Raw genomic sequence first — 23,519 nt, 5'->3', positions numbered from 1 at the left:
ACACTTTTCAAAATCCTGTTTGAATCCCCCAATTATGTATTTTTTTAGATGAGGATGAACAGAGCGAGTTTGTGTGTGTCAATGCGCGCATCTGCATCTAACAACTTCACCTGCATGCTCTCAAAATACTTTGGTCAAAGTTCTAATGAGAAGGTAACTGCATTTGAAACAATCCTTTTAGTCAGCGATGAAACTCCCAAGCAGCGAAAGGAGATTACTTTAATATCCATATGGATAAAAAAAAGAAGATGCAAGTTGGCTGATTCAGTATATTAGCTTCGAATAATACTATTTTTGGTCAGACAGAATGTGTCCACACCTGTTGATGTTCATCTAATGTTTAGGACTTTGTGCAGCACAGAAAATTAGCACCAGGAATTTAAATATTTTTATTACTTTCATTTTACAATTAATAAAATAACAGTCAATATTTTCATGTAATTTAATTTTGCTGATGCCTGTCCCTAAATTGGGGATTCAGCACTCATTGTTCATAAAGGCTTACTTTCTTTCTTAATTTTACATTATTAGGTTAATTTGAAATTAGTGTAATTAGCCTGTTTTTTTTTCGCTTTGTATTTTGTGACAGCACAGTTCCTAAATATATGTGAATGCAGGAAATGGAATTTACATTGAAAACATTTTCCCCAATTTTGTGTCCCCCGACTTATCAAACCAAAGTTACAGCCTTTATACAGCCTAAGTCTTGCTTTATAGACCATTTCAATGTGGTAATTTCACTGGCTCATTGGCATTTCCTATTTTTTATCAAACCATTTCATAACTGTAACAAGAGGCAGTTCAATCATAACCTAATGTAAAAACAGCTATCATAACTATATTTATGCATATGTGGCTCTATTTTATTTCTCAGAAGTTATAGAATATAAAAATGTAAAACATTAAACATGTTGGGACCATTGGCTTTGTTTTAGTTCTGGCTGGAAGGGCATCCTTCCATCCTCCATAAAAAGTATGCCGGGACAGTTGGCAGTTCATGTGGCAACCCCTGATAACTAAGGTACTAAGCCAAAAGGAAAATGAATGAATGAATAAGAAATAATTATTACACAGCAGTTTTTGTTTTTGACCAAGTGCATCTAGATTTTGGTTTCAGCCTCAAATTTTTATTTTAGTGCATCAGGGGCAATTTTAGGATTATCATTTTAGGGGGGCTCAGCCTAAAAAGCCTAATATTACATTTGTAAATAGTAATTTGATAGTAATACATTTAAAAATGTTTGTTTAATATGGGTTGTATACTAGTATTCCACTGCATTGCATAGATAGGCATAGCCATTTGAGTTCTGAATAAGCCAAATAGGCTCAACCCACCTGTTTACTGTAGTAAAAATGAATGATAATAATAGATATGAAGCATTTTTTTAAAACTAGACAACACTTAGTGTTTCTATCTCTGTTAGTGCTGCTGTCACTGTTTAATCCTTTCTGTGCAAGACTGTGTGGTGGAGTTAATGTCACACAAACTGTAAAGTGTTTAATATTAGTAGTTCATTTTGAAATAAAAAAAAGCAAAATGTTCGTTAAAAGTTACTTTTTTTACTGGAGGAAACGGCTGTGCTGATGAGGTGAACGTCGAGAAATCCGACTGCTTCTCCATGACATTGAGATACAGGTGATACTAGGTTATCTATATCGAACAACTGCAAATAAGCTGATATTATACCAATTTATCGATAAACACACACCAAAACACACAAACTCTCCCTGTCCACGACTGTGGTTTGCTGATCAAATGAAAAACAAAAAACAGGGAGGAGCTAAATTCTGCCGCCGTTTTCTTGTCAAATTTAATTGGCTAATCGCAAAGGTTTTAGGGGGGCTGAGTAGAAATACTATAGAAATAGGAGGCTACAGCCCCCCTAAAATAGGCCTAGCAACGTCCATGCTAAACATTTAAGAAAGAAAATGATTACTATATTAATACACCAAAATATAAATGCAACACAAAGCTATTAAAAAATGTGAAATTACATGTAAAAACAACAAAACCTTGTGAATTTGGCTTGTGAAAATTGAGTTAATTATGTGAGTTTCATTTGTTCTTCATTGTAAATTTTAAAGCAAAATACTGAAATAGGACTGTAGCATAACTGGATATCCATTCAGTAAATGCAGAACTTGGTCCCGTACTGATCATGGGATCAAATTAGACTGTGAAAGAATGTGTTTGGAGGCCTTGATGACATCAGTCAAAAAGAGGGTTTTGTGGAGCAGGTCATTACGGTTTGAAGAATTTACACAACAAGATGACAAATGTGTATGAAGAATGGTAATGGGTCAATTTTGACTCATCCAAGGGCAGATAAAAAGTTATTAAAAAGACTAATTTGAACAGAACCAATACTGAATGCAGGAGCTCACAAGAACCCCAGGCCCATAAACAACACACTGCACCTTCTTGATCTGGCTTTTGGGATTAAATTACCCTTTTCTTTTCCCAAACATCCCCATCTCATCCCTCTTTCTAATAAGAAGAACGGAGGGAGCGGCCCCGCGGAGGAAGCGCTGAAAGATTACTGGTAATCAGACTGATAGCAGTGTGCGTGGATGAAGCCAGAGGAACAGGAAAGCAGTGGGACCCATGTAGGGCTAACTGCCCTCTTACTGATCCAGTTCCGTAATGGCAGCGCACACAATATCCGTCTCTAGAGTGAGAATCCATCAAAACATATTGATCCAGAAACAAGGGAATTGGCCATGGCACAAGGAGAGAGAGTAGTGTGGCTGAAAAGTGTTTGTTTCTTTGGGACTGTCCTGACAGGGTTCATCTATTAAGGCAGAACTCAGGGGAACGAGGAGACAAGAAGCCTGGACATCACTGCAGCGTGTTGAGCTGGATATGGCAAGAGACAATGATCATTCTCCATCTTTTGAAAGAGCTTGTTTGTTCTGCTCGTCCCTAAAAAAAGACCACAGTTGATTTGCTCGGAGTATGTGCGAGTGTGTATTTGTTTTTGCATTTGTATGTGGGGATGGGGTGACACTTTGGGTGTAGAGTTAGCATTCTCCTTAAAAGTCTGACCGACCGACCGACCGACCGACCGACCGACCGACCGACCGACCGTCCATCCATCCATCCATCTTTAATTTAATTTTATTTATTTATTTATTTATTTATTTATTTATTTATTTATTTATTTATTTATTTATTTATTTATTTATTTATTCATTTATCTACAACTTTATTTAATTATTTACCTACATATTTATTCATTTATTTACCTACATCTTTATTTATTTATTTATTCATTTATTTACCTACATCTTTATTTATTTATTTATTTTCCTACATATTTCTCTGTTCCTATAATTTTCCTACATTTTTATTTCTTAACATGACAACGTTTAATTATTGTTTTACAATGAAAGATATAATTTTTATTATTACAAAAGCAAAGCCAATAAAGATTTCTTTATTCTAGAAGGAAAATTTCATTTCATAGTATGCTCATAGTATGATCATGTCAGTAATCTGAGGTGAATTTATCCCTGTGATTTAAATTTGCTGTTTTCTGAATGTGAGCACAGAATAACTCGAGGTTCGAACCAGCGACCCAGCGACCTCCCTGCTGTGAGGCGACAGCACTACCTACTGCGCCACTGCCTCGCCCTAGTATATTCCAAAAAATAAAAAGATTAAAATTTGTCTGTTTCATTTATAAAGTCTTTAAAGGGAACCTATTTTGCCCCTTTTAACAAGATGTAAAATAAGTCTCTGATGTCCCTTGGGTGTGTATGTGAAGTTTCATATCATAATATCCCGTAAATAATGTTTAATGACTCTTCCACATGGCTTTGATCATAAATTGGGTCATTTTGGTGACTTGCGCTTTAAATTCAAATGAGATTGTGCTCTTTTCAAACGTGGGCAGAGCTATAAATGCCTATGTGTCAGCATAGTGGCAGATTCAAAAGCAAGTGCTAATGATTCAAAAACATGGCAGACTCAAAAAAGCCCTATATTGAGGGAAAGATCATCACTAATGGGTGGGACTTTCCTCCTCTGATGACACATACAATGGGAGAATGTCAATCAAACTCTTTCTGCAGACTGTTTTTATAAAGTGTGATTATAATAAATAAAATAAATACATTTTCACCATTAGAAGCTGGATATATTCATAGACTGTGTTCAAACCCCTTATAAAAGCGATATTTGCATAATAGATACCCTTTAAGTTTTTTTATAATTTTTTTTTGTTGTTGTTGATGTTTTGGATTAACAGCCTATTTAAATGATTATATAGTAAAAAAAATATATATATCATTACTGTGAAATAAAATGACTTGAATCCTGGAATAGAATTTTGGTTACTCCCAAAATCAGCCTTAATAATGACAGCACCTCTAATGTCACAGTGTTGTGTATTCTCACCTGTGGTCCAACAGGGTACGTGGGATGAGACTGGCCCATATGACCATGTTCTGTGGGACTGCTGCTGGCATCAGACTGAACTGAACCAACGCGACCACCTTAAGAGAAAGAGAGACAGAAAGAGAGAGCAAAACACTTATTCGTCCAATCTTAAAGAATAAAATCCTTTTACAGAAAATTCTTCCATTTTCCTTTCCCATAACTACATACACAAACACTCAAAGACATTTTCATGCTGTGACGGCAGTGAGCCCTCAGTAGGGTGCTCTGTAGCTGCTGCGGTAAAGCAATTTACCAATAAATAAGTCTGTACACCATGTGTTTCCTGCTAAACACATCAGCACTGTTACATACGCATCACAGCATTCCCTTAATTCAGCAGCTCAAACCACACATCACATTTTACATGCCCGATCTGTCAAATTTCACACACTGTACACAAAAAATGATGTTTGCGTTTTGTTCAAACTACTTATTTAAATAGAGCTGAAACAACACAATTCTAGATGTTTTTTTTTTTTTTTTTTGTGGTGGGGTGAGTGGGGGCACTTAATTGTTTTATGGTCAATCCACTTAACCCTCAGGGGTCTACGGTGATTTTGGGAACCCTAAGGTTTTATGACATGCCCTGACATTTGTACTTATTCCAGCTATTTCAACTTATATAGTAATGGCCAAAATGTTTTTTTTTTTTTGTTTGTTTGTTTTTTTGTTTTTTGTATTGAGCACAAACTGTGCTACAATAATATGCGAGAAATATTAATGTACATGCTTGCTTATTCTTTTTTTGACCAAAAAAACACTCCCAATGTGCCTGAACAAGATTTTAAAGTAACCATTCTTGAAGGCTAGAGTATTTAATTCATAATTATGTAAAAACTATTTTGTTCTTTGATTCAAAGAATATATTACATTGATTTAGATTTTGTAAAATCTGTTTTGGGCCATCTCAGCTTTATGCGGGAGTGACAATAGTCATGAATAATTCACATCTAGTGAGACAAAAGACACTCCCCCACTGGCTAATGTTCACCCATCAAGGGCATGGTTTCCGCTACATTCATTCTTCCATTGCGTGGCGCCACACCAAAATTCTTCCCGCCACGACTACATTACAGCTTCTCATTCAAAACATTCAGTTATTGTTGTTTTTTAATAGCAGGTTATAATCGCACAAAAATGTATTAAAAGGTAAGTGAATTAAAACAGTGCAAACTTTTTTGTAACCGTAGTAGTGCTGTGCGCTATTTGTTTTAACCCTTTAAAGTAACATGCTGACTGACAGGTGCGTGGTGCGTCAGGCCAGTAAACACGATGTTTTCAATTAAGATGAACACAGTTTATATAATTATACTTTATTTATAAATAAAGGTCTATGGTTTTGCTTGCAATGACTTTATCTTGCTAGAGTTTATGGCTGTTTCACTTTACTTCAGGACGCGTTAATGCCACTCTGTAGGTCTATTGGAGACATTCAGAAATATTCCTGGCAAATCTAATAAATGTCAGAGACATACCGTTAAAAAATTCACTAAATCACACTTTAGCAGTGTTTATTTGAGAGCGCACAAAGGATCTAGGATATATTTGAGAGGGCGTCCAAGAAGATTTGTGCATGAACAGAGGAAATAGGCACGCAAGCAAAGAGATTCTCATGCTCGTATTACATTAATGCGATCTTAACTTGTAAGGGATTGGGCCTTAAACTGTTTAAGGAAACCGATTGCCGCAAACCTATAAGGTTTTGAACCAAAATGGTTTGAGTACTGCATACTTAAATGTTTAATCATACACATATACCATTTGTGTTGATATCATCAAACTTTTAGAGTATTAGTAACTGAAACAGTTTAAGTTCAGTTACTAAATCACTATTAGGTCAATTAACTTAAAGTGGTCAGTTAACAAAGTCCACACAACTATCTGGCTACTCAAATAGTTTGGTATTCCTTCTAGCATTATAGCTAAAGTAACACAACAATATAATGAATTAATCCATAACTCAGTTGAATAAAGTTCTGCTTAATAAAATCAATTTATGAGTTACCATAACTCTTTTTCATTTTAATCACACTGCAAAACCAGATAAGTTAACTCAAACTGCTTGAGTAAACCAATTGCGGCAAACCATTTTAGTTTTGAAACAAAATTCTGTAAACTTACATATTGTGACAAATATATATTATTTGCGTTGCTATTATCAAACTTTTACAGTATTAATAACTTAAACTGTTTAAGTCAAGAGAACAATATAGCTACTTAAATGGTTTGGTATTTCTTCTAGCATTAGAGTTAGGGTAACACAAAAAAAATATGAATGTATTCATAACTCCTTAGTTTGAAGTTCTGCTTAATATAATCAATTTATAAGTTACCATAACTCTTTTTTATTGAGTCAAATTAACCTTTAAAAAATATAAGTTAACTAACATTTAGTGATTTTTACTACTAGATTTTGCAGTGTGCCTGTATAAATATTGTTGGATTATTTTTACTTGCAAAAATTTACTTACAAAAAGTCATGACAAAAAAATTTATTTTTTATTTTTTTTTAATTTATTTTTTAAAAGTTAATGAGGTTTCAGCTATTTTTGTTACAGTATAATGTAAAAAGTGTAACTCAATATTATATTCAGTCTGATTAATGTTTGTTGAGATGACTTAAACTAAAAAATGTTTATCAGAAAGTAATTCTTCAATGTAATATAGTTAGAGTTTAATAAAAAAATGAATTCAAAAAGTTAGCCAGGGATTTTAGAATTTTTGTGTTTATTTAATTGTTTTGATTATTTAAACATATTTAAATTGTAGTTATTTTTTTTTTACAAAGGAGTAACAGTAAAAAAAATAAATCATTTGTAAAGTTAACTTTTGATTAAGCAATATATTGTTTGTGTTTTGTTTTGTTCATCCTTTCATCATTTCAGTTCACATTCATTTCACGCTACAACACAATAGCTTTTATGCTTTTTGTTTTAGCTTAGTATCCCTGACCTGCACACAAAAAAATGCACTGATGAAGAGTTGAAAGGTATGAAAAAGAAGCCATTGCAAGCTACAGTAGCTACTGTCTTTACAATTCTCATGTCAAACTTATTGGAGAAAGTCAATGCTCCTCTCTAAGCATAAATGGAGCGAGCAAATCAACAAAACCACTTCAATTTGACCTTGTAAAGCAAGCAAATGTGTTACCCAAGTAAACATTAAAAAACAACAAGATCAATAAGAAAACAGCTCTATGGACAAAAATCTCTGGCATGCTGTGTTTTATTAAAGATGATAATTCTGATTTGCACTTCAGAGTTCAAAGTGAAGCACTTAAAATATAAGGCTATGAGGCAAGACATTCCTGATGGGTTAAAGGAAGAACTGTGTAAAAAACAAAATTTTAAAGTCTGCAGGCTACACTAGTGATTTAAATGTTTCTTGAGACAATTTTCCAAAAATATAAGTTCTGTCATCATTTACTCACCCCACCCTTGTTCCAAATCCATCTGAATTAATTTTTTATATAAATGTATTTGATTTCGATTCGTTTATATACATACAATGGCTTATAAAACCCTAGATGTTTCGATGCTATTTCAGCAAAATAAAACATCAACATTAGGCTAGTATCAGACAGAGTTAAAAGTTCATCACACTGACTTGAATGTGACATAAAATGTTTGCATATGTATCATTAACTCAAAAAAATGCCATTAAAGCCCCTTTAAATGGTCAAAAAAAAAAAAAGATCAGACAAGGTCTTGGCTGTTTAATGCTATTGAAAGGAGCATTTACTATAGCAAAGTCGATTTTTTGTGGCACACTGCATTTGGTTCACGGTCAAGGACAGAATAACCTACTACTTTTATTATTTTTACTGATTTACAGAACTCGTTTTTCTTTCTTTCAACAACTGCACTACATATAAAAGAAGATTTGGTCCCACTTTATATTAAGTGTCGCTTATACCTGTGAACTTACTTGGTAACTAGATGTGCAAGTAGTATGCAACTACAGTGTATGTACAGACTGGTACATAGTATTTACTTGTGTAATACTGGTGCAACTACACACATGTAACAACACACTGAATAGTATGTGCAAGTTCAAATGTGTAACATGACATTGGTAACAACACTAAAAATGTAAACATCTGTAACAAGAATTACATAAGTGCATTGAGTAAGGTGTTTTCCCACTTCCACATCTGTTTGCATACCATGTACTTCTAAACACTGTATTAGAATAAGGATGGCAGAACTAACGCTGCATTAGAGGGTTTCACCATGTGATACCAGCGTAATTACAGGGTAAATCCTCAGGAACTGTCCACTCAATATCAATTGTAAAATGGTCACAAATTACAGTGTAATATATAAAACCTAAGCCAGGGGTCACCAAACTTGTTCCTGGAGGTCCGGTGTCCTGCAGATTTTAGCTCCTACCTTAATCAAACACAGCTGAAGAAGCTAATCAAAGTCTTACTAGGTATACTTAAAACATCCAGGCAGGTGTCGAGGCAAGTTGGAGCTAAACCCTGTAAGGACACCGGCCCTCCAGGACCGAGATTGGTGACCCCTGACCTAAGCCTTTTTGCAACTGTTTAACAACAGCAAACTTCTGGCAAAAAAGTATAAGTCTATATAGAAATATACAAATGCCTTATGTTTATACATTGTTTTAAGGTAAACTGTTGAATCACATCAGTAATTCACATGAAAAGGGTAGTTTTTCAAAGATTGTGTTATTAATGTCCTTATACGTATTTGAACTTGTACATATTATTGTTTTGTTACATGTGTTTAGTTGCACCAGTATTACACAAGTAAATACTATGTACCAGAGTGTACTTACACACCTAGTTACCGTGTGAGTTCGCAGGTATAAGCGACACTTAATATAAAGTGCGACCGAAGATTTAAACATACTAACACAACTATCTTTTTCTTTTACCCCAGATGCTTTGTGTAAATTACAGGAGAAACTTGAGCATACAATCAAGTGTTTTTAAAAAGAAAAAAAAGCGTTGGGGTTTATTCTTCTAAAAGTTTATCAAATGTACAAAGGAAACTTATTTGAATCAACAAATTACATTAAGCAGACCTCACTCGTATTATTATTATCATTATCATTATTATTATTATTATTATTATTATTATTATTATTATTATTAATAATAATAATAATAATAATAATAATATATTAATAATAATATTGACCTTAAAATATAATTGTTGTTTCTATTCCAGCCAAACTATAATAAACAAGATAGAAATATCATCGGAAATACAGTGAAAATTTCCTTGCCCAATTAAACAGCATATATATGTGTGTGTGTGTGTGTGTATATATATGTATGTATATACAAATATACACACATACACACACACATTAAAATTTTACAGAAGGACTAATAATTTTGCCTTTAACTATATATGGATTTATGTATACACATCATGCATTTCCCAAACCAAATCCGGATAATTAAAATCATGTTTTAAAAAGAGAGATACAGTAACTCGTCATTACTACATTTTTAACAGGTAGAGACTCTGCCCATGTTACTTCTACTTCCACAATGTTCTTGTACATTTAATAACTAGGAACAGGAGGGCAGTGATGACCACCGAAAAAACAAAACAACTGATTTGAAATGGTTCTTCACTGGCATTGGCTTCACTGAGAATCGCCATGGTAACATATCCTCATTATTCCAGAGATCACTGGAGGGTAAAGACCTGTCTCTGTGGCCCTAATCTTCCACACACACACACACGCACACACACACTGATCAAACCTAATAAAAGAGTTTGCAATCAAGCTAGCCTGCACACTTATGAAGCGCATCTGATGACTACCGCTCACCTGAGGAACACTTAAACCCACCGATGTTTGCTTAGCGTTCAGCCATTCTTATGTGTGTTTTAAACACCATGAGCTTATGATTAGTTAGTTCTGGTTTCCTCTGAATGCCTGCGCAAACATATATCTTGCCTGAGAGGGAAAACTGAGCCAGAGAAGTAAAGTCAATAATGAATGTGTCATAACTCAGAAATGAAATCATGTAGTTCAGAGTGTTTCTAAGAATGCAAAGCTGTTCTTGTGATGGATTGTGATTCTTGCGTTTGAACATTAAGGATTAAATACATTGGTTGGGGTTGTAATGACTCTATAAAAATTTTAAAAAATAAAATGCTGAACAAACAAAGAAACGAAGGAATGAATAAACGAACAAACAAAAGAACAAGCAAGCAAATAAGTGAACGAACAAGCAAACAAACAAACAAACGCACAAACAAATGAGCGAGTGAGCGAACGAACAAACAACGAACAAGCGAACGAACTAGCAAACGGAACAAATATTTCAGTTGTTTGAATATTTTTTTATGTAGATTAATGTGTTTCTAAGACTGTAACTGTGTACTTTTAATGGATCGTGTTGCTTGTGTTTTGACATTAAGAATGAAATGCATTAGTTATGGCTTGACCCACACAAAATCTGCACGTGCAGAAATCCATAGATTTTTAGTCCATCATTGAGTCTATTTGATTTTTAAGGGAAATGTGTGTAAATTTATATTTATTCACTTTTACAATTAATTTTAGTAATAATATTGGCCAACATGAAAGTGTGTGATTTATTTACAATAAAGTTTATAAAGTAATATTAATTTGATTTGCAGTGTAAACATTAAATGAAAGTTTAAAAGCTATTATCTTTCATTTTATATATTAAGTTTTGAGTTACAATACTCCCAAAGTAAATCAGCATAAATCCATGTTTTACAAAGTTCTTCACAAAAATAGCAAAAAATGCATGTAGATTTTGTCTGGCCCTAGATATAACTTTAATTACTTCCAAAAAAAAAAAAAAAAAATACAACGTTTAAAAGAAGCATTGAATCATTGAGTTTCAGTGAATGAATGTACGAACAAACAATCGAGCGAGTGAACAAACTTCTATACTCGCATGTTTTCTCAAAGATGTTATGTGACCACACTCTTATTTTGTTTATACTCTTATTCTTTTAATTAAAACAGTTACCTCTAAATGCATCAACAAATTGACTAGCATTAACTGAGAAATTAAAAAATATAATTTTTAAAGTACTTATTTATGCTATAATACAGCGGGGAAAATAATTATTGAACATGTCACCATTTTTCTCAGAAAACAGATTTCTAACGTTGGTAACAACCAAAGAAATGTATATATGCAATGAAAACTGACCTAATTAGGTTTACAAATTATCTTGTGTAATAAAATGAAATGACGCAGGGAAAAAGCATTGAACACATGAAGAAAGGAAGGTGTAAAAAGGCAATAAAAGCCCAGACAGCAGCTAAAATCTCTCAGTAGTTATTCGGCAACCCTCTGTCCTTCCTCATTTTAAATTAATATTAGCTAATTCAGTCCAACATTTATTATCAGGAAGATGAAGATGAAACCAGGGTGGACATTTCAGCAAGACAGTGATCAAAATTACATCCAAGGAAACTTTCAAAAGCAGAGAAAGAAAGTCAAGAATCAGAATGGCCTAGCCAATCACCTGACTTAAATCCAATAGAGAATACAAAATAAAGATCAGATTTGAGAGACGAGACCCACAGAACCATCAAGATTTTTACACTAATGAAGTCTTTGAAAAAATAAAAAATAAAATAAAAATCACACCTGAGCAATGCATGTCACTAAATTCTCCATCTTTAAGCTGCCACCACTAAAAAAGCCATTTATATAAAGTATTCAACACGCTTCAGTAGTTCAGTGCTTTCTCCTTGTGTCATTCTATTGTTATTACACATATTTTCAGATTTTTTAAGTTTTGTTTTATTTTTGTTTGTATTGTTTGTGTTTTTAGAAAAATCTGGTTCAAATCCATGTCAACAGCTCCTTTAAAAAATAATATTTAAAGGAAAAAACATGACATGTTCAATACTTATTTTCCCCACTGTATTTATTTTTAATTGATTAATACTCCATTACTTACTGAATCAAAAAGCTCAATACATCATATATTTTAACAAAACAGTGCTTGAATTTGAAGGTACTGCATTATTTGATCTCCATAATGAGCAACAAAATTACAGATTAATAAAGCCAAAATATGACACAAAGTTTTGCATTATTACAAGTGTTTTTTGTAATTGTGGGACGATCACATATTATCACAGCACTCTTTTGTCCCCGTATTTGATGTTCTAGATGAGCGACAGCGCTAATGATGCAGCGCTGACGCGTTCGTCTCAAAGTTTGGCAAATGACAAACATCAGAAGAAAATCTTCTTTGTCAGGCTCCATTATCATATGTTCACGAGCTCAATATCAAAAATGAAAAACAAAGCCGATTCCACGTCTAATCAAAGGAGTCGCTCCGCTGCATAATTGATGAGGAGCATCGCATTGACAGAGCATATGACAATATCATATATAAATAATGCTTCCGTTGAGCATTGATGCTTTTGGTGTAACTTGGCGAGTTGTGAATTATATATCACGTCTATAAGTAAAGCAGCAAAGCGTGGCCTATTGAACCACCGTCTTTCTTTGGTTGAGTGGGGAGCGCTTGATCCCTTTGCAAATAATAGTAAAGTTAACACATTTTAGTTGAATGTGGCGGCGAAAAAGGGGGATCAATAATGAATAAACATCATCTCAAGGGGCTTTCGATGGGTTTTTTCCCCTCCTTGCAACAAAATTAAAAAGCCAAAAGAGGAGTGCCTTGGCGTTTGGGGATTATCAACAGCGATTCACTCCCATTACCCAATCCTATTGTTCTTATGACCCGTTTATTAAAACACCCTGTGCTTAAGTGGATTACCCTTCAAGTGCCAAGGATATCTTACATCTCCTTAAAGGAACACTCCACTTATTATTTTTTTTTAAAGTAGGTTAATTTCACAACTCTAGTACAGAAAAACTGTTCAGTTTTTAATACATTTAGCTAATCTCTGGGTCTGGTGAGACCACTTTTAGCTTAGATCATTGAATCAGATTAGACCATTAGCATATTTCTCAAAAATATTACAAAAGAGTTTAGATTTTTTTCTATTTAAAGCTTGATGCTTGCCTGTGATAAAAAAGGAAAAATTGCTATTTTCTAGGTCACTATGGCTAGGAGCTAGGGCTGCATGATTTATCGGAAAAAGACCCTACACACGATCTTAATTTAGCTTTTCTACAATTCATCCAACTACTTTATATATTCAGGAGGTCAGGAGAGAAGCATAAAAGCGATTGCACAAGTCATCAGACTGTTTTGTAAACATTGTTCAGCAACATGGACACCTCCAATTAGTGTTAAAAGTAGGCTTGGGTGGTAATACGGAAATATGGTATACCGCGGGATCTAAAAATAGCAATGGTGTCAGTTTCAATACCGTTATACCGTCATAAAAAACAATGCACTTAAATAGGAGACAAGTATTAAATAATAAGTATTATTTATTTAATGCCTACAAATGCGTATGCGTGATTGTCATCACGGGATAGTGTGGAAGAGAGAGAGAAAGAGGTGAGGTAAGATGGCGAATCGCGCACCAAGTGAACTGCAGTTTGGCAGTAATTCCGGTTTCGACCAAATGAGAAGGAAGAGGTAGTAAAGATGAACTAGAGGTCTGCATTCCTGCTGCTGTACCGCAGGAGCTGCGGGACACGATCAGATTTCTTACGGTGTGGGAATAAATTTCCAAATAAATCGCGGGAGTGGTCGGTAAATCTGGTGTAATTTGAAAGGGAGCGGTCTTACAATATCGCTCCCAAGCGAGCGAGCATGTGTGTGTGTTTGTGTGTGCGTGTAAATGAGAGAGCATGCTGTGTGTCGCTTAATGCTCTCTCTCAATGTGTGTGTGTGATTGAGAGAGAGAGACAGAGCTTGGTGCTGTGCGTCGCTTGGTGCTGTCTCTCTATCTGTGTGTGTGTGTGTGTGTGTGTGTGTGTGTGTGTGTGTGTGTGTGTGTGTGTGTGTGTGTGCGCATGTGTGAATGAGAGAGAGCGTCCTGTGCAGTTCTCTAATGCGAACAAGACAAACAGGTAACCGCGAACCTAAGGTCGCATATACGGTATTAAGTTTCTGAATGGTTTAAGCACAAGCCAACAGTTTGATGACGCTGTCTGAGACTTACATTTTATATATATATATATATATATATATATATATATATATATATATATATATATATATATATATATTTTATTTTTTTATTTTTTATTTTTTTATGCATGGTAATACCGGATACCATGGTAAAATAAAGAGGAGGTTGGATGATATCAAAATTTGGATACCACCCAAGTCTAGTTAAAAGTGTCACATACTGTAATCATGAGGTATAATTAATCAAAAAATGTCATTTCTGTATTAATGTAAGGACGTTCGCAGCCGCAAAATCCCACATGAACTAACGCACTGTTTACTACTGAAAGCATGCATGTGTGCCCACCAATGATGTCTACTTTAGTGAACAAAACCTGCATAGGTTGTGGATATCACGTAATAAAGTTGTAAACAAAATTCTATTTGTTGCATAGAGTTGCATGGGAAGTATGACTTGCATGTATGACTGACATAAACCGCACTAGGCAGTGAAAGGGAAACCGAAATCGTGCACATCATTTAAACAATCATTTTAAATTTTAGAGTTGTGATTACAACATTTGATATGTTTTTCTTTCATAGTGAACAAATTGTTGTGCATGAAAATGATTGTTTCTGGGTCAGCATACAGTTGAGGTCAGAATTATTAGCACCCCTTTGATTTTTTGTTTTTTGTATTTTATATATTTCCCAAATGATGTTTAACAGAGGAAGGACATGTCCACATTATGTCTGATAATCTTTTTTCTTCTAGAGAAAGTCTTATTTGTTTTATTTCGGCTAGAATTAAAAAAGTAGTAAATTTTTAAACACTATTTTAAGGACAAAATTATTAGCCCCTTTAAGCTACATTTTTTTTCAATAGTCTACAGAACAAACCATTGTCATACAATAACTTACCTAATTACCCTAACCTGCCTAGTTAACCCAATTAACCTAGTTAAGCCTTTAACTGTCACTTTAAGCTGTATAGAAGTTTCCTGAAAAATATCTAGTAAAATATTATCTACTGTCATCATGGAAAACATAAAATAAATCAGTTATTAGAAATGGGTAATTAAAACTATTATGTTTAGAAATATGCTGAAAAAAATCTTCTTTCCGTTGAACAGAAATTGGGAAAAAAATTAAATAAACAGGGGGGCTAATAAATCAGGGGGGCTAACAATTCCGACTTCAATTGTAACCACAGTGCTCTAGCTTATATAATGTTGAATATAATGCAAGAGGGAATCTGCTATTTACAAATGTCTCGTTTTACCATTGAAAAAATTATCTAATAATGTTATCAATGACAGATTGCAGACATATATCTCAAACACAATAATTCTTCTTCAGAATTATGAATAGTTGTGTTCTGATTTGAGGAAAATATCTAATTGCCATTTTTGACAGATTGTCACAATCACCAGCGACTTTGACCATTCTAATAAACTTGCATTTGGATCTGCACTCCTGTTGTCAGCGTCACTCCCCGTTACACAGATATTATGATTTCGATTTGATTTGCGATTTAACATTGTACTCAAGTTCAGCTCAACATCTGTATAGCTTCTTACACTTAAAATGCAGTGAGTGTCAGTTAAAGAAACTGAAAAGATATTAACTTACTTTAAATATTCAGTATTGAAACAGTAATTTTTCTCTATAGAGCAAACAGTAAACGCAAAGAAAATGACCTTACCTTTCTGTAAACAAGTTGAACTCAAATTAGGGAGATAGTGTAGCTTATTATATAAAAACAGAAATAATAATTATAAAAATACAGAACCCTCTGCAAACATGGCATGGCTATAACAACTTTGAAATTGGACTTTGCTGTTACTTGCAACTAGATTGAGTGTCACTGGCAATGCTTTGAATTGACTTTTTAGCAAGACACTCATCATTCAATTGTGCTAACTCAACTGGCTAGTAAGACTATCACATAGACAGCAGTCACGCATTTGCTCTGGGCAAGGGAAATTAAATAATATAATTATATTTCATATCAAGCCTCTTGCGATTAGCTATTCGCAACATTTCAAATTGCGATTGCGATTTGTTTTAGATTAATCGCACAGGCTTAATTCTGATGTTATCACTCTACTGTGAATTAACGAGGACATATTTAAAGTCTACTGAAGTCCACAATTCTTAGTCTATACAAAATTGTTTGCATTTTAAAGTAGACCTGTACATAGGCCTAATATTATTATTGTTATTTTACCATATGTTTGAGAAATAACAATAATAGCCTACTCATATTAACCTTTATCTTACATCTAAAACATTGTGAGAAAATCGTGATCTTGATTTTAAGCAAAAAAAAACAAAAAATAAAACCTGATCCTCATTTCAGCCAGAATCGTGCAGCCCTATTAGGAACTTGATGTAATCGCAATAATATTAAACACATTATAACTGGTGCAATTATAGGCTTTGGTGCTGTAAACTATTTCTACTAGCAGCTATGTTTTGGCAGCAAATTTTACTGATTATTACAGAATTAAAATATAGTTCCTAGTCATATTGACCGAGAGAATAGCAACTTTCAGTTTCAGTTTGTTTTAGTACATCATGTGACTACTGAAGAGTCTAATTTTAAACGGGAAAATTCAAGGATGCTAAGGGTCTAATCCGATTCAATAATCTATGCTATGCTAAGCTAAAAGTGGTTCTGGAGGACATAGATCAGCTGAATGGATTCAAAAATGATCAAATTCAACTGTTTAACTCTAGGGGACTTGTTCAAAAAAAAAGAGCAGTTCCTTTAAAGGCGAGGAGGATGCATCCCTTCCCTCAACCAAACTAAACGGCATGTACTAGCAGCCGAACTGCTAGTACTAGTTATTACTCTGTTTAAAGGCCTCAGGGTGTTTCGATAAACTCACAGACAGCGAGTCTAAAAGAATACACGCACTCGCTTCTCAAGGTTGACAGACTTACAGCACTCTGCATCCCAAAGAAACCACTTATCAAACCGCCAGGGTCCATTATGGATACTCAGCCTCGCTCACTAATTTATAGAGTTATTGATAATTGAGCATATTTTGAAACATTCACCAACTCTCCCGTAAGGTGGCCGCTAACAGGCCGTGTTTGTCTGCGCTGGAAAGACAGTGTCTCATTTGTAATCTCCTCAGTGTGGCCCAATCTACAGTAGGTTAAACACAACAGAGACCTAGAGTGATAGCAAGAGGGAGAAAACCTCACCTACTGCCAGCTCTGATAAAGTGGCGCAGCCGCCATAAGGTCAAAGTTCAACTGCTTTTTTATTTCTTATAAAAACTTCCTCAACACTGAGGTGAGGCAAAGACTTGTGTGGTGTTTTGATATGATATGTATGTGTGTCTGTGTACGCAACCTGACAAAACTCTTGTCCCCTATCCAGTTTTTAGGAACAACAAATAATAACTTGACTTCTAGTTGATCATTTGGTATCAGAAGTAGCTTATATGAAAGGCAAAGCCCAAGCTTGACTGATTTCTGTGAGAATCTTGGGTCTATTCCAATAGATCTTCTGCAGTATTTGTGATGATTGGGATGCAGTTCAAAAGATGATTAATCAGAAAAGTATACCTTCTGCCACTTTTCCAAATCAACTGAATCAACTAACATTTGATCAACTAAAAGTTAAGTTATAATTTGTTGCTCTTATAACTGGGATCAATGACAAAACTTTTGTTATTTAGTGTATACTTTTTCAAAGGCTGTCATATTTTATAAAGGGTGATTAGGAGTGTCCTAAAGTGCCAGTTCACCCAAAAGTGAAAATGTACTCATTAGTTACACACCCTCAAATGATCCTACATTTTTGTGAAGAAAAGAAAAAAAAAAGAGAGAAGAAAGAAAAAAACTGAGAACTGGTAACCATTGACTCCCATTGTAGCAAAAACAATTATGATGAAAGTTAATGGTAACGGTTTCAAGATTTCTTCAAAATATCCAATTCATTTTTTAAGATAAAAGCTGAAAAAAAAAGGTTTGTTATAAGTGAGGAGTGAGGGATGACAGAAGTTTTAGATTTGGGTGAACTATCCCTTTAAAACTGAACCAACTTTTCCTCTGTAAATTAGAATATAGAATATTTAGAACACAGTTAGAATATGAATAGAATATGGAAAATAAATATATTCATTCATTCATTCATTCATTCATTCATTTATTTAAATTTACATATATCATACAAAAAAGAAACAGCAAGTTTAAATAAAATTAAAAAGCTACAAATAATTACTTATATAAAATTTAAATAATCCTAAAATAGCTGCAAATAACAACTTAAATTCCATGTGAGTGTGAATGAGCTTCTGTTTATAAACTACAATACACTATGATGCCAAACGATGGCCAAGAGAGCTTAGCATGCAGCAATTTAAGAAAACACATGTAATTACAAAAACCTCCAGCAAATCAAGAAAAGATCTTCATCCATTTGACAGCGTACGTAGATACAAAGATAGCGTATGTGATTTTCACACAATGAAATCAAATTATGAAAACGTGCTGTGTTTTCTCACAACGCAAACAATTTACGAAAACGCTCTGCATTTTCTCACACCAGTTGCAAAAGAATTGGAACACAACAGAAATATTTCAAGGGGACCCAAAAACATGATGGACGCCACTGTGCCATGACTACTGATCTGTAAAGTTTTCGTAAATTGTTTGCGTTGTGAAAAAAAATGCAGCACGTGTTAAAAATTTGTTTGTGTTGTGAAAAAATGCAGTGCATTTTTTAAAAAATTGTTTGCATGGTGAGGATTTGCAGCACGTGTGCTGTCAAAAAGATCTTTTCTCACTTTGCTGCCACTTTTTTGTAACTGCATGTGTTTTCTTAAATTGCAGCACATTAAGCTCCCTTGGCCACCACAATACTGCACCCACAATGTCAAGAGGGGATTATGGTTGACCAAGCACCACAGTTCAGAACACACAGATTTGTGGCATCATTGCAACGTTTAACCCTAATAAAACGAAAGTTTATCATGTCTATTCTACGTTTTTAAAGGTACAGTATGTGCTTTTCATCCTAAGAGAGCATGTATTCACAACAAACAAAGGCGTAGCTTGATGACACGAGTAAGTGTGGAGAGTTGTTGTCTTCATTACATCCTACAGAAATCATGTACATGATGTGATAACATTGTTCTGTGCAGACTAAGGACCAATCCCAATTGTATTTTTGTACCCCTACCCATTCCCCTTGGCACTTGAAACAGACTGTGATTGGGACAAGCTTTAAAGTTTACCCCTATGAAATGGGAATGCACATGAATGTTGTGGGACCACTATACAGGAGTTATTAATAGGGATTATAGATAGTGAAATTCAGCGATTTGTTGTTATAGTGGGGTTTTTTAAGCATTATGCTAAAACACAAACGCTGTTATGAATACAATGAAACTTGCGCTTGTTTGTTGTTCAATTCATAATAATGACAAAAAATACTAATTTGTGTATCTCCTTACTTCCGTGTGCAGCCATGCTGTCGTTGTACTGTACTGATGGTGTATTCTAGGAAATTTTCTTAACCCTTTGGTTTCAAGTGTGGTCCTCCATTTCGAGGAGTATCTAGCCCTTCAAGCTAATGAGAATTGGGACACCTCTACCCCTTCACGTGAATGTGCAAAACAAAGGGTAGGGATAAGGGGGAGGGGTTAGGATTGGGCCTAATAAAACACTAACTATATTATAGGATCTATAGTGTTTTACTGTTTTCTGAAAAACAAATCCAGAAATCATCAGTGTATGGATGAACATTTGACGGATTTGAACATTCCCCGGATATTTTTGTTTTTAGCATTAAGGCATGATAAGGTAAGAGCTACAAGTTTGTAACTTCAATTAAGTTTATTTGTGTGAAATGTAATTTTATATGATGAATACAATTATGTTATTTGTTTTACAATTGATTATTCAATATGAGTACCTGAATACTGTTAGAGTCATCAAAAAACACAACGCACAATTTATTTCAATTTTTATTTATTATATTTTTATGCACATGTACTCTTTTACAAAATCCTCCCAATCAGTCTTCCTTCCAAAACAGTTCTATTCATGCACATGCTAAATTCTATTCATATAGCAATATACAGTTAAAGTCAGAATTATTAGCCACTCATAGAATTTTCTTTCCTTCTTAAATATTTCCCAAATGATGTTTAACAGAGCAAGGAAATTTTCATAGTATGTCTGATAATATGTTTCCTTCTGGAGAAAGTCTTATTTGTTTTATTTCGGCTAGAACAAAAGCAGTTATTATTGTTTACCCACCATTTTAAGGTGAAAATGATTAGCCCCTTTAAGCTATTTTGATTATCATCAATATACAATAACTTGACAAATTACCCTAACCTGTGTAGTTAACATAATTACCCTGGTAAAGCCTTTAAACTGCACATTAAGCTGTATAAAGTGTCTTGAAACACATCTAGTAAAATATTATTTACTGTCATCATGGCAAAGACCAAATAAATCAGTTATTAGAAATGAGTTATTAACAATTATGTTTAGAAGTTTGTTGAGAAAATCTGCTGTTCGTTAAACAGAAAACCGGGAAAAAATAAACAGGGGGGCTAATAGTTCTGACTTCAACTGTATATTGCAGAAAAAAAATGTCAGTTTTTTTTTTTTTTTTTTTTTACAAACAGCCATAATAATGACAGTTATTAAGTACACATGCAATGTATACAAACAGAAATATGCTAACTGCTTAATACTTTAGTGGTAAATATGTACAATTGAGACTCAAAAGCCCCACCATGATGGTTCTTTCAGGCACAAAACTAGCATTAATTGATCTCATCTATGTTACATTTCAATGCCGAGCGTCCCTCAGCTCAGCCAAGGACAGCGTCTGGCAAAATTACCCAGGCCAATGTTTTTGTTGTCATCTCGTTTAATGTCGAATCGTTCGCAGATGGCAACACTAAAATCGACACGGCTGAATTAAACAGTCATTGTGGAGTGCACGGTTAGGGGTTGGCATTCGCCCCCGCAGACATTTATGAATCAATTTTTCCTTCCATAAAAGAGGAGCTTTAACACTTTCAAAGGAAATGCATTATGTCATAACTTCAGACTGACGGCGAGAGATGCTCTTTCAGGCTATTCACAATCGACAGCCCCCCCAAATCAGATTTTAAACAACCCTGTACATGTGTGTGTCTGCTTTGTGAGTTCCCGTCTATTTATCATCTCATTCACTATCATGCAGTTAATCCACTTTGAATCACAAAGCGCACAGTAAGAGTCCCACTCGCTTTTGTGCCATAATGAAGCCAAGCAGGCCATAAATGTATTGAGTTATAACAGAATAGACTACATGATATTATCAGCATTATCTATCGATTAAGCCAATCCAAATGAAAAGACATGTTTAGTGGCGTATTGATCTTTTCCATTCGAATCTGAAATACGACTGAGACTGAAGCCACTGTAAATACAAATCATTACGCCTGATGCGGTGACCTCTTTGAAACACATTTAACCGTATTGGCACGGAACATATGATTTGATTCATAATTTTGCTTAGGGCAAATAACACACTTTTTTATTTTAAGTACTGCTGATGTATTGTTGGACCACAGAATCAATCGAAGTTAAAACCCATGAAAGACAACCGATTGGCTTTAAAGTTTAAAGCCCAGGCCACATGACAGACAGGTCACATTTAACACAATTGTAAATCTTGTCAATAATCAACCAATTGTGCTCAAATTGCTGGGTTATTGATTTTGTTAATGTGGCAGCTGAAAGCAGGGAAACAGACACAGGCCACGTTTGGAATGCAATAATACTATCCTGCTGCCTACACATTCCACACAGAGAATATTATCAATGTTTTATTTTCAATGAATGTAAATTATTGTGTTAACTATCAGAAATACAGACTTTTTAGTGTAGCATGTAATACTGAGTTTGTAATTGTTTGCTCTTATATCACCTTTTTTTATTTTGTTTTTTTACAATAAACATACATTTTACATAAAGTTTATATAAAATAATTTTACCGGTCAAAAGTTTGGGGTCATTTTTTTTTTTTCTATTCATCAAGGCGCCATTTATTAAATGCAAACAAAACTGTTAAAGTGTTAAATATTTATTTATTAAATATATATATATATATATATATATATATATATATATATATATATATATATATATATATATATATATATTTATTACTTATTGTATATAATATTGTATAATAATATTGTATATAATTTAAAATGATTACTCCAGTCATTATATGCTTTTATTACTATTACCATTAATAATAAAAAAATAATAATAATAATACGATAATCATTTATACTAGAGTGACTTCTCAAGGATAATGTGACTGAAGACCGGAGTAATGAAGCTGAAAAATCGTATGTATATCACTGGAAAAAATGATGAAATAATAAACTACATTAAGATAAACATTATATTACATAAGAATTATTAGCCCCTTAGATATTTAAATATATATATATATATATATATATATATATATATATATATATATATATATATATATATATATATATATATATATATATATATATATATATTTATGTTTAGAAATGTGTTTGAGAATTTGAGGAAAAAATAAACAGGGGGCAAATATATTTATAATTACTGTGCTCAAATGGCCTCCGCAGTCACCAGATTTCAATCTAATAGAGCACCTCTGGGATGTGGTGGAGCAGGAGAGTTGCATCCATGTGATGCTTTCATATCAATAGGGACCAAAATCTCTGATTTACAGTACCTTGTTGAATCTAAGCCACAAAGAATTAAGGCAGTTCTGAAGGCAAAAGAGGTTCCAACCCGGTACTAGGAAGGTATACCTAATAAAGTGAGCAAGTGTATATTTATATACATAAACGTATGTATTACCTTATAATGCAGTTGCATCCAAAAAAAAAAAAAAATGAATGTATATTTAATTGTGTACACTAATATCCCTATATGTATTACATTAAAAAATGAACGTCCTAATGTTCATTTAATCATAATCTTTGAAAACAATTTTATGAACAAAAACAAAAACAATCGAAGAT

The 23,519-nt window shown here is 33.7% G+C and overlaps 1 protein-coding gene across 15 annotated transcripts in view; it reads right to left on the bottom strand.

Moving 5' to 3' along the window:
• The window catches only part of pou6f2 (POU class 6 homeobox 2), a 232,807-nt gene that overhangs the window by 173,786 nt on the left and 35,502 nt on the right, over window positions 1–23,519 (bottom strand). For all 15 annotated transcript variants that reach the window (XM_073941589.1, XM_073941595.1, XM_073941591.1 and 12 more), the window contains one exon: window positions 4,400–4,497. In XM_073941589.1, the coding sequence (XP_073797690.1) occupies window positions 4,400–4,497 (98 nt within the window). The remainder of the gene's footprint in view (window positions 1–4,399; window positions 4,498–23,519) is intronic.

This window comes from Danio rerio, chromosome 24 (assembly GCF_049306965.1).
Source record: "Danio rerio strain Tuebingen ecotype United States chromosome 24, GRCz12tu, whole genome shotgun sequence".
NCBI lineage: Eukaryota > Metazoa > Chordata > Actinopteri > Cypriniformes > Danionidae > Danio > Danio rerio.
Note: the sequence above shows the minus strand (reverse complement) of the source record. Positions and strands in the feature narration are given on the sequence as shown.